Raw genomic sequence first — 12083 nt, forward strand, 5'->3', positions numbered from 1 at the left:
AAAACCTATTAGGACAGTTTGTTGTGCTCTAATAGACACATATGACTAAGATTTATGGCATGGAAAAACTCAATGTTCCATTCCCTGTCCAATTACTGTGGTTAACTTGGAGCATTCGCCTCACAGCACACTGCCAGACCAGCTGCTGTTTTGACAAGAAGTCTGAGTAAATCAAGAAAGTTCCATCACTGCATTCATAATATCTGTGTGTCTGTATGTGTGTGTGTGTGTGTGTGTGTGTGTGTGTGTGTGTGTGTGTGTGTGTGTGCATGGTTTTTCTCAGTGAGTGGAGGCTGGTCATCCTGGACAGAGTGGTCAGAATGTAATGCACGTTGTGGGCGGGGCTGGCAGCGACGGACACGTAGTTGCACCAATCCGACACCACTTAATGGGGGTGCTTTTTGTGAAGGCTCACCCTTTCAAAGAGTCACCTGCGCCACCCTCTGTCCAGGTGAAACGGACTGACACTTGTGACTCACTGGCTCATGTATTTATAAATAAAAGCACTATATATATATACATTTGTGCCAGACATTTCATGAAAGATACACCTAAACAATAAAATCTCCAGAGTCTTCGTGTATAATTTGTTTTGAGCAACTATTAAAAATGTTGTGTTCTCATCATTGTGCTATGTGTTTCCCCCTAGTGGATGGAGGCTGGACGGAATGGGCTAAATGGTCAGCGTGTGGGACCGAGTGCACACACTGGCGTAGCCGTGAGTGCCAGGCACCTCCCCCACGTAACGGAGGACGCCACTGCAGTGGCAGTATGATGGAGAGCAAAAACTGCACCGAGGGACTGTGTGCCCGCTGTGAGTCACATGAATTTAGACCAATCAGCCCTGATCTTATATTGAGCCACAAAAAGAAGGCAATCCAAAACAAAGAGATATATAAAAGCTTCACAAATAGGGCTTTCCTTTTGAAACAGGAAGTCAGAGAAGGAGCATGGCAATAGAATTGACTGGTTTCCACAACAGCCAGTAGTGTTGAGAATATACTTTACTTCCTGCCAAATCGAAACAGAAGCAGTCTCTTAGTAATCCAGCTAAATATGTGGCTTAGAGTTTAGAGCGGGATGTGTAGGATTTCACTCTGCCAATTTGCTCACTTTGTCACATTCAATCAAGCAGAGGTTTTCAACCACCATGTCTCAGATTGGTATTATGCCATGGGTCGTTTGTTATCAGCCTGCAGTAGTGTGTTCCCTCTCCCTGTACCAGTGAGGGCATTAGTCTCTCCACAGGGGAGAGGGAAAAGAAAGAAAAGCTATTTAACAATAACAGGCAATAAAATAAAACTGTACAGAGTAACAAGCTTTCTGGACACTTTGCACACACACTAGCATGCCTAAATAACTAAATGCTTGCTCTCTCATTGTGTCTTACAAACAAATTCACTGTATAAGAACTGCACCAAACTACCGCAGCACCGTATGTTTAAGCATGATTGTGATGAGATCAAGATTTTGGAGGGTCTAGTGACTGGACACACACAGATAATATAAACACTATCCATATTGTCATCTTACAAGAGATGGTTTTGTAAAGGGAATTAACATGCAAGAAGCTGCAACAGAATTGCACGATTTTCTGGATGAGTGATCTGAACAAAAAACTACAAAAGGAATGTATACAAAAAAAGTACACATTTTTTAAACATATATTGGCACACAACACATTGGGTCTACAATGCTAAAATCCTCCTAAACACTAATTATTCACCAATTTCAAGTAACAAATTGCCCTTATATATTTTTTTCCATGCTGTATGTAAATGTGGCTATGCTTTCTTCTATTTATATAGTATATCATATACTGTATGTGTACAGAACAATTAAATAATAATAGCTCTGCAGTCGAGCAGAATATGTGTTGACTTACCCTTCTATTCAGCATTTTAACTGTTATTACCTGCTTAGCCCAAGCCTTCAGAATATAGGTATATAATAAGAAAATGATTATAAATTTAAACAAACAAAATATGACTGCTCTATAGATTAACTAACAGGATGATATTTAGAAGAAGTAGATTTAGATTACCTAAATCGGTAAATAAACACTCCACCACAGTTAAAATATGCATTTATTACATCAATAAAAACCTAATTTAATGTGGGCCACTTTTGCTAAGCTTCTTAATGTTACAACTAATTGTTTAATTACACAAGAAAGCCACTTGTCATTTGCATTAAGACTGTGCATTGGTGATTGATTTAAGCATTAAAGGCAGCACTATATGAATGCTGAAAACTTATCGGATAGAAAGGGAGATTTCAACATGACCTTCCATAGTTATACATGGCCTTCCAAAGTTACTATATACTGTAGTAATAGTCTAGACCAGCCACCAATCATGTATCAGAGGTTTGAAGACCCCTTTTTACTTCAGATGTGAAGTGTCTAGCCTGCTCCTTTAGACACTCCATTTTTATAGTGGCTATAACTGTCACATTTCATGTGATCTGTTTTATAGATTTTATTTATGAACTGTATGCATGAACACATACAGTTTGTTATTCCAATGAGATTTTTACTCCTAAATCTTTTTGACATTTAGAATTAGACTGAAAAGCTTGAATTTGACCGACATCAAAATGTGTTTTGCTGAAGAAAGGTTACAGGTTGAAATATTGAGCTAATATTTAGTAAGGACTTTGCTGAGCATTCAGTATTATAACTCATTATTTCACTTTAATATGTCTGTTAAATACACAAATACACAAATATACACACACACACACACACACACACACACCCCACTACACTACAAGGCATTTAATTTGTCACAGTAAAATGATACTTGATTACACTACATTAATTGTAATCTTGTTTTTGCAAATATTTGTTTATTAACAGTTACAGCTACATATTTGGTGTATTTTAGATTTGGTAATTTTTGTATGGGGTTTCACACTGTCAGACCAAGACCACCTGTGGAATGATGCACCGGATTCTTATGAATATATATATATATATATATATATATATATATATATATATATATATATATATATATATATATATATATACAGTATATAGGCAATATAAAGGCAATAAGCGTAAAAAACATATAGGGCAGAATATAATCTTAAACTTTGCAACAAACAAAATGTGAGTTTTACACATTAAACTATGTATTATCAAAGTAAGTAAATCTTTAGTAGAAGTAGTAGGAAAAAACACTAAATGCACTTAGACATCGAAGGCCAGAAAAACAAGAGATGTCTTTTAACTGGGTATGCTATCAGAAAAGAGGAGACATTTTGTCAGGGCGCAAGAAAAACAATTGATGTTTTTAACCTTGGTTCTAGCAAAAAGGAGACAGTTTGTTGGGACGCAATAAAAACAATTGATGTTTTTAAACTGGGTATAGGAATAAAAATAATCACATAAATATGTAACTAGGACAAGGAAGAGATTAGCGAGACGTCCAATAAAGAAAAATAAATTGATGTATTATGCGAATATGGGAACAAGAAAATTAGACTTTAAAAGTAAAGGAAAAATCTCTGAGAAATATGTAAATGATCAACGTACAAAACATAAATGTTTTAGATCAGAACTTGCTCTTGCTAGCATCAGGCAACTTGCCCCATTGCTGTTTAGGATGTGCCTCCTAAGAACTCGTAGGTCATGCTGACTGACTGCAATAAAGCTGTTTTTCTCCTTTCTCAGCCATGACTGAAAACTTCTTCATTTTGATAAAGTTGCATTTTTATGTTGTGATAGCAAAGATAATTTCAGTTTTGTTTAAGTAAAATATTTACTGCTACTTTACCATTTGACATTAGAATTTGCATTGGAATTTGTAATAGTATTTACATGATAAATAACATCGCAATATAACAAATCCAAAGCCCACATTATATGTCTAAATACCTGGGAGAATAAGTTACTATTTATTAATAAGTTACTAATTGTTGGTTGTTACACAATTTGAGCTGCAAGAAAAAGGAGTGAATGCCACCCTGCAAATGTGTCTGCTCAGAGACGGGCTCTAAATTCTGACAAAAAACAACTTATCATTACTTTAAGAAATGAAGGTAGTCAATTTGAAACATTTCACGAACTTTAAATGTATTCCCAAGTGCAATCACCAAAACAATTAAAGACTATGATGAAACAGGCTCTCATGATGTCCCAGGAAAAGAAGACCAAGAGCTACATCTGCTGAAGTTTATTCGAATTACCAGCTTCAGAAACTGCAGATTAAAATAAATGTTTTTTAGAGTTTAAGTGGCAGACATATTTCAACATGAAGTGTTCAGAGGAGACTGCGTGAGTCAGGCCTTCGTGGTCAAATTGCAGCAAAGAAACCATTACTTTGGAAGAACAACAAGAGATTTTCTTGGGCCAAGAAACACAGGAAATAGACATTAGATCAGTGGAAAACTGATGGTCTGCTGAATTTAAATTTGAGATTTTTGGTTCTAACTGCAGTGTCTTTGTTAGATGTACAAAGGATAAACAGACAGTTCCTGAAAGTGTAATTCCTACTGTGAGGCATGGAGGAGAAGTTGTTGGTGTTTGGGTGATGGTGTGGTGATACATTGCTGGTGACACTGTTGGTGATTTAGTCAAAATTTACACACTTAACCAACATGGCTGCCACAACATTTTTCACCGACATGCCATCCCATCTGTTTATCACTTTAAGAGAAGATCATTTGTTTTCCAACAGGACAATGACCCTAAACACATTCTAGGTTATGTAAGAGCTATTTGTTCAAGCCCCCGCAATCACCTAGTATAAATCCAGTTGAGATGCTTTGGAATGAGTTGGACCAGAGCATGAAGGAAAAGCAGCCAACAAGCACTCAACAGCTCAGGGAACTCTTTAAAATTTGATGCAAAACCATTCCAGGTGACAACTTCATGAACTAAAGATATAAAACATATTCTGGGTTATTTGCACAGTAGTTCGATAGAATCAATTTACTTCAGACTACAGCAAATGTCTAGTTAGAAATGTAGCATATCTAGGCATATACAGTAGGCACCATTTGTTGAAAATAGAGTGGTGTTAAAATAGCATATATCCTTACTTGATATAGCAGTAGCACATGTGTGGGTGTTTACTTTGGAGTCAATAATGCTTACTTCTGTAAGTTAAAGGGCAGATGGTGAATGGGATAAATGCTGATATTTTAGGAGAAAATGTGTTAACGCTTAGGAAAAGAAGCGGATTTCTTCTGATTCCCAGTGCTTAGTGGACGAGCCAGTCTTACACTACTAAAGAGTGAGCTTGCAGGCAGTGCATGTGTGTGTGTATGTTTGTGTTTGTGTGTGTGTGTGTGTGTGTGTGTGTGTGTGTGTGTGTGTGTGTGTGTGTGTGTGTGCTTGTCTGAGCACCAACTTGAGGGTTTTGATTTGCTTCTAGGCGCCACCATTAATAATGCAGCCCACACACTCACTCACTGTTTCATTTACTCACTGATTCTTTCACAGATTACACATGTCCTTTTCATTTCAGCTTACTCAGCTCTACTAGATGTGCTGCTGCTGATTTGTTTACTAAATCTGTTAGCATTTCATTCATTTTGTTCATTATCCCATTTCCATTATCATCTTTCAAAGTTTCTGAATGCATGATCCATTTTCCTTTGCTCATTTTCTTTTGTTTTCTTTCAAACAGATAAAAAGGTTTCTGTTGAACATACAAACCATCGTAAGTTTCACCTTTTCACGTTTGTGCATTCATTGCTTAACAATATGTGTGTGTGTGTGTGTGTGTGTGTGATTTATGTGAGTACTTAATATTTCTAATCACTGTACATGTATGTGCATCAGAGTGCGTCCATGCACTCATGTCTAATCTAGATTCCATACTGCTCTTTTATCATTTTGTTTCCTGTGTAATCTTAGAATCTTCCCTTGTATTGCATAATTGTAGTATAGAGAATACTTCAGATGATGATATTCATTCCAGGATTTGGAAAGGTCAAAAATATCAATTTCACAGTCTTTTGAACATGGATAAGCTAATATAAATGGAACAGCCGGAAGAGATATAGTAGGATGTGCTTTTACAGTAAAAAGGCACCACACCCATGACATCCCATCCACAGCGTAAAGACAAGCAAAAAGCTAATTTTAGTGACTGAGCAAGATTTGGTCGTAAAATAAACATTAACTACAAACTCATTAAGCATTCTTAGGAATAATAAATTCTCTGCCTAATGAACTCTAAAGGACTAATGGCAATAATACGATTAAACTCTTTCTCCTGCAGATGATGTAAAGAGTAATTACAAAAATATTTGACCAAAATTAGATGGTTTTGAAATATCAGCACATTACCAGGGGCTGAATCACTATTCAATGAAGACTGATGCATTAAAAAAGAATATGTACATATTTGGAAAGTAATATAGAATGCATTTACCAGATTCAGGTACAGCTTAGAGTCTGGCCCTCTAAGATCAGCATTGTAGTTCATGGCTGCAGTGTTGCTAATACTTTAGATTACTGTGACCCTGAAAACACTGTTTAAAAAATGTTTAATTCATTTATGTTCTGAGTAGAGAAACAAGTTTGAGAACATCAGTTTTACTGAAGTTTTTATTAATCATTGCCAGTATACACTCTCATATTGTACCTTGGATTTTTTCCTTTCTCTTCTTTTGATCAACTTCCAGACTATATATATATATATATATATATATATATATATATATATATATATATATATATATATATATATATATGTATATAAAAGCTTTTGTATTTTACAAGTGGGTCTTTTGTCTCATTTTTTATACAAATGAGACATATGTGTAGGTTTTTTGCATATAGGTATTTGTTATACTTGCACAATGTGTGGTCAAAGGTACGTGAATGCTTGACTACGACCCTTAAATGTGGGCCTTGTCCATACTTTTGCAGCAATGTTGGAGGCACATAATGGCCTACAATTTACGTCTTAGAGGCCTAGCCCAAACGTGTTCCACTATAGCAATGTAACCTGCACATAAAGTGAACTCCATGAAGACATGCTTTGCCAATGTTGTTTTGGAAGCTTTCAAATGCCAGAGAAGTATTTCTCAGAGAAGTGGAGTTGTTACTAGCCATGTTTTGGAAAGGAATGTTATAGTCATGTGTCCACTTACTTTTAATTATGCATTGCAAGCCTTTGTTTTATAAATATTTGTCTTATAATTTACTTATTTACATATATATTTATATACATTTAAGCAGATTGCCACATCTAAGCCTAATTTCCTTTTTTCACACAAATTCCTGCAAAATTCTTTTTATTTTTTACTGTTATTCCCTACTTTTGCTTCCTCCTCTTTGTATGCTCATTTGCTAAGGTGTCAGGAAAGGCCTTATGAGTTTATAGCAAAATTCAAATAAGCAACCTCAACGTGTCAAAGGTTGTTTCAGCAAGTCTATTTGTAGATATAGCAAAATAGTGATGTAATTAATCAATGTTTTATACTGTGTGTGATTGTAGACACAGAAATACTGCTGATGTGTGGAGTTGTTAAGTATAAATAATTGTGTGCATGTGTATGATTTTCAGTGGATTCTGGGACAGAAGTGGCTATGTATGCAAGGCTGGTGGGAGCTTTGTTGTTGTGTGTAATCCTTGTGCTCAGTGTGGGCATCCTGGCTTACCGCCGTAGCTGTCGCCATTTCCACGGAGATATCACAGACTCCTCATCTGCCCTTGCTGCCGCCTTCCATCCTGGCAAACCACCAAGACAAGGTGAGACCCCACTGTCTGTTTGTTCATTTCCACATCTCTCTAGCTTATTACATCTCAATTTCAGTTAAACCCGGTATAAACTGCTTCTTTTTAAGCTTTATCTGAGGTTCTTAATTCTCTTCAGCTGCTCACTCACATTTCCTCTGCCGTCTCTGGTGCTTTGTCTCTCTTCAACTTAATCACTCTTCTGTATAAGCACTCTTTCAAATCCTTGCCTCACTTTAAAGCTTTCTTTTCTCAGGCAGCTCCTGCCATAACTGGAAAATCCTATTACTTCTACTCTGTCCTCAGAGAAATGTTCTCTCTGTGTTTACTTTCCTTCTTTATTAGATAACCTTCATGTGCTGCACTCCTCAGCTCCCCCCGACCTCACTGCCAGCGCCGGAACATTCCGGGGGCCAATCTTCTCCTCCCTGCAGCAGAGCACACTTGACTCACACCACAAGATCCCCATGACCAACTCACCCCTTCTGGATGCTTTACCCAGTCTCAAGATTAAAGTGTATGACTCCTCCACCATGTCATCAGTGGAGTTGCCCACTACCCTGGGATATGTTGATGAAGACATCATGAGCTTGAAGACGATGGGTAGTGGTGCACGAGAGCCTCGTACACATACTCTGCCTGCTGAACCAGGCCACAGCACCAATGCTACACTTGGCAGCCTCGGCGGGCGCCTTACCATCCCAAACACAGGCAATTCAATGTCACTTTGAACTATCAGTTTCTCTAATTACAGCTCTTTTATATGGATTTCAATTTTTAGTATGGCTTTTGAGTTTCGAGTTCCTATTCAAATAAAATTATCTCCCTTTCTGTCTGGGTCTCAGGTGTGAGCCTATTGGTGCCGCCAGGAACCATTCCTCAGGGGAAATTTTATGAAATGTATCTCATCATCAACAAATGGGAGAAAACTACGTAAGTCTGCCCCAATAACAGATTTCTTTGCTTTTTTGAAGTCATTTTTCATGCTGACTCTTCTTTCTCTCACTGTGTTGTCACAGTGCAGGGGTGTATTTAGCCTTCATTTGCGCCTTCACTTGTTGCCACAGACAACAGCCTAATTCACATAATCCTTACAGTATAGCAAGACTGTTTTTAAACTGTAGAAACACTGTTGCATAAGTGACAGCACTTCAAACTCTAGGAGGTGAAAGCAGGACTAATATGAAATGAAAACAGCTCTGCTAGTGTTTTTGTTCCAGCGTTTCTGCTGATCCACATTTTTTGTTTAGAAGTGTCTCATTAAGGGCTTTTGTCAGAAGAGCTCTGCTGGAGAAAGCTCTCCCTCTATCTGCACTCTGTCTCTCTGCACCCACTGCACTGATTCAGGTTGTCATGCACTTTTTGTCATGGAGCAGAGTTGAATTGCACTACAAAGTCCTATATCTTAGTCACACTAAATTGACAATATATACAACTTTTCCAATGTTTACTGAAATAAGTTAATACCTGCAAATATTTTAGAACCAGCTTTATTTTATTTAACTTCGCTGGCTTGAGGATCAAGTATGTATGATGCACATTTGTGTTTAGCACTATTGTGTCATTAGAAAATATTATTGGTTTCAACATTTTCATAAGACATCAATTACAGGTATTCTTCTTTGTATTTTTTACAGTGGGCACAGGCACACTGAAAATGGATAGTTGAAGATCTGAAAGGTGTCACATGCTCTTTTTCTGTCCAAGTTCAGTCAGCCTATGCCTGCTGTTGCCATAGAAATGGAATTTGCTGTGGTCTTTTGCTGTTGTAGCCTACCTGATTCAGAGTTTGGCATGTTGTGCATTCTACGATGCCTTTTTTTTTCACCACAATTGTAAGGAGTTGTTAAATGGGTAAGCATTAACTTTTAGATTATACAATTTGCTTATGTGTGCTGTCTATCAGGTTGCCATCAGAGGGTGGTCAAACAGTCCTGAGTCCGGTGGTGAGCTGTGGGCCCTCAGCCATGCTGCTAAGCCGCCCAGTCATCCTCACCCTTCCTCACTGCGCCCACCTTGATACTCCCAATTGGAGCCTCACAGTCAAAACACAGAGCAACCAAGGAGTCTGGGAGGTGGGCATCAAATCAGAGATCAGTAAAAAGCATCTTCTAGCACGGAGCTTATTAAAACTCATTCCTATTCAAACTCTCTGCCACTAGGAAGTGCTGACTGTAGGAGAGGAGAGTTTGTCCTCGCCATGTTACATGCAGCTGGAGGAACAGAGCTGCCACATTCTGATGGAGCACTTAGGCACCTACGGTCTGGTGGGACAGTCAGTTCCTCCTCAGCCTGCTTGTAAGAGGCTGCAGCTCGCCCTATTCGCCCCCCGAGCTCCTTGCCTTTCTCTGGATTACAGTCTAAGGGTTTACTGTATACAAGACACGCCATATGCTCTAAAGGTTAGCTTCTTCAAAACTTACCAAAATTTTTTGTTCTTTTTTCTTCGCTTTACTCAAATTTATTGATATCTGATTGTTCTGCCTCGCAGGAAGTGTTTGAATTAGAGCGAACGCTTGGTGGGGTATTATTGGAGGATCCCAAGTTACTTCTCTTTAAGGACAGTTACAATAACCTACGACTGTCAATCCACGACATCCCACACTCTCATTGGAGGAGCAAACTTCTTGCCAAGTATCAGGTGAGTTATTTGGGAAGGAAACTTTCTTTTATTTTTTTTAACAGATTTCTAAATAATTTGTGCATGCACATTGCAAAAATCTTTAGTTTATGCTAGGTTGAGAACAGATAAGCTGTGTGCACATTTTAACTACTGCAGCTGCTATATTTATGGATGTGATTGTGGTGAATGTGTGATAAATGAATTTGAGACTAATTCCTTTGACATATATGCAATTCAAGTCAAGTAAAGAAGCTTTTATTGTCATTTCAACCATATATAGCTGACGCATTACACAGTGAAATGAAACAACGTTCCTCCTGGACCCTGGTGCTACATAAAACAACAATCACAGAAAACTGAACGTGAATTTCAGTTTAGTTCTGTGTATTAAGGAGCCTGATGGCTTGAGGGAAGAAACTGTGACATAGTCTGGATGTGGCAGGCCGAATGCTTCGGAATCGCTTCCCTGATGGCAGAAGGGTGAAGAGTGTGTGTGGGGTCGTCCACAATGCTGTTGGCTTTGCGGATGGAGCGTGTGGTGTAAATGTCCATGATAGAGGGCAGAGAGACTCCGATGAGCTTCTCAGCTGTCCACACTATCCTCTGTACGGTCTTGCGATCCGAGACGATGCAGTTCCCAAACCAGGCAGTGATGCAGCTGCTCAGGATGCTCTCAATGGTCCCTCTGTAGAACGTGGTCAGAATGGGGAAAGGGAGATGAGCTTTCCTCAGCCTTTTCAAGAAGTAGAGACGCTGATGGGCTTTCTTGGTGATGAAGCTGGTGTTGAGTGACCAGGTGAGGTTATCTGCCAAATGAACACCAAGGAATTTGGTGCTCTTGATGATCTCCACATAGGATCCATCGATGTTCAGTGGAGAATGGTTGCTCTGTGCTCTCCTAAAGTCAACAACCATCTCTTTCGTTTTGTCGACATTCAGAGACAGGTTGTTCGCTCCAAACCGTTGCACCTCCTCTCTGTATGCTGACTCATCAATCTTGCTGATGAGACCCACCACGGTCGTGTCATCGACGAACTTGATGATGTGATTCGAGCTGTGCATTGATGATAGTCATTGAGGCAGGAGACAGTAGACTTCTTTGGCACAGGAACGATGGTCGTCATCTTGAGGCACGTAGGAACAATGTTGCTGTTTAGGAAAATGTTGAAGATGTCGGTGAAGACATCCACTAGCTGTTCTGCACATTCCCTGAGCACTCTGACAGGAATGTTGTCTGGTCCAGCAGACTTTCGTGGGTTAACTTCGCATAATGTTTTCCTCACTTCAGCTGTGGTTAGACAGAGTACCTGGTCACTGGGAGGAGGGTTGGTCTTCCTTGCCGCCATGTTGTTCTGCACCTCGAACCGGGCGTAGAAGTCGGTCAGCGCATCTGGGAGGGAGGTGTCACGGTCACAAGCAGATGATGTTGTCTTGTAGTTCGTGACCGCCTGGATGCCCTGCCACATGCGCCGGGTGTGTCCGCTGTCCTAGAAGTGGCCGTGGATTCTCTTGGCGTGTGCTCTCTGATGGCACGGGACAGTTTGGCCCTCGCTGTCTATAAGGCCGTCTTGTCCCCTGCTCTGTAGGGGGAGTCTCTTGATTTTAGCAGTGCACGTACCTTGCCGATCATCCACGACTTCTGATTTGAGCGGGTAGTAATGGTCTTGGAGATAGCTCCATTTTGGGTCCGGAGCGGCAGCTTCGAGCTACTGCTGCGCCGCCTTCTTGAATCCATCTTTTTTTTTATAAAAACTTTTTTG

General features: G+C 39.3%; 1 protein-coding gene across 3 annotated transcripts in view; it reads left to right on the forward strand.

Moving 5' to 3' along the window:
• Nucleotides 1-12083, forward strand: part of unc5b (unc-5 netrin receptor B) — a 59752-nt gene that overhangs the window by 45766 nt on the left and 1903 nt on the right. The window contains exons 6-14 of one of the 3 annotated variants that reach the window (XM_046836411.1): nt 284-451; nt 650-814; nt 5640-5672; nt 7530-7715; nt 8046-8411; nt 8546-8633; nt 9607-9775; nt 9863-10102; nt 10192-10341. In XM_046836411.1, the coding sequence (XP_046692367.1) occupies nt 284-451; nt 650-814; nt 5640-5672; nt 7530-7715; nt 8046-8411; nt 8546-8633; nt 9607-9775; nt 9863-10102; nt 10192-10341 (1565 nt within the window). The remainder of the gene's footprint in view (nt 1-283; nt 452-649; nt 815-5639; nt 5673-7529; nt 7716-8045; nt 8412-8545; nt 8634-9606; nt 9776-9862; nt 10103-10191; nt 10342-12083) is intronic. The other 2 variants (XM_046836419.1, XM_046836428.1) reach the window with 2 other exon arrangements.

The sequence above is a fragment of the Silurus meridionalis genome, chromosome 2 (assembly GCF_014805685.1).
Source record: "Silurus meridionalis isolate SWU-2019-XX chromosome 2, ASM1480568v1, whole genome shotgun sequence".
NCBI lineage: Eukaryota > Metazoa > Chordata > Actinopteri > Siluriformes > Siluridae > Silurus > Silurus meridionalis.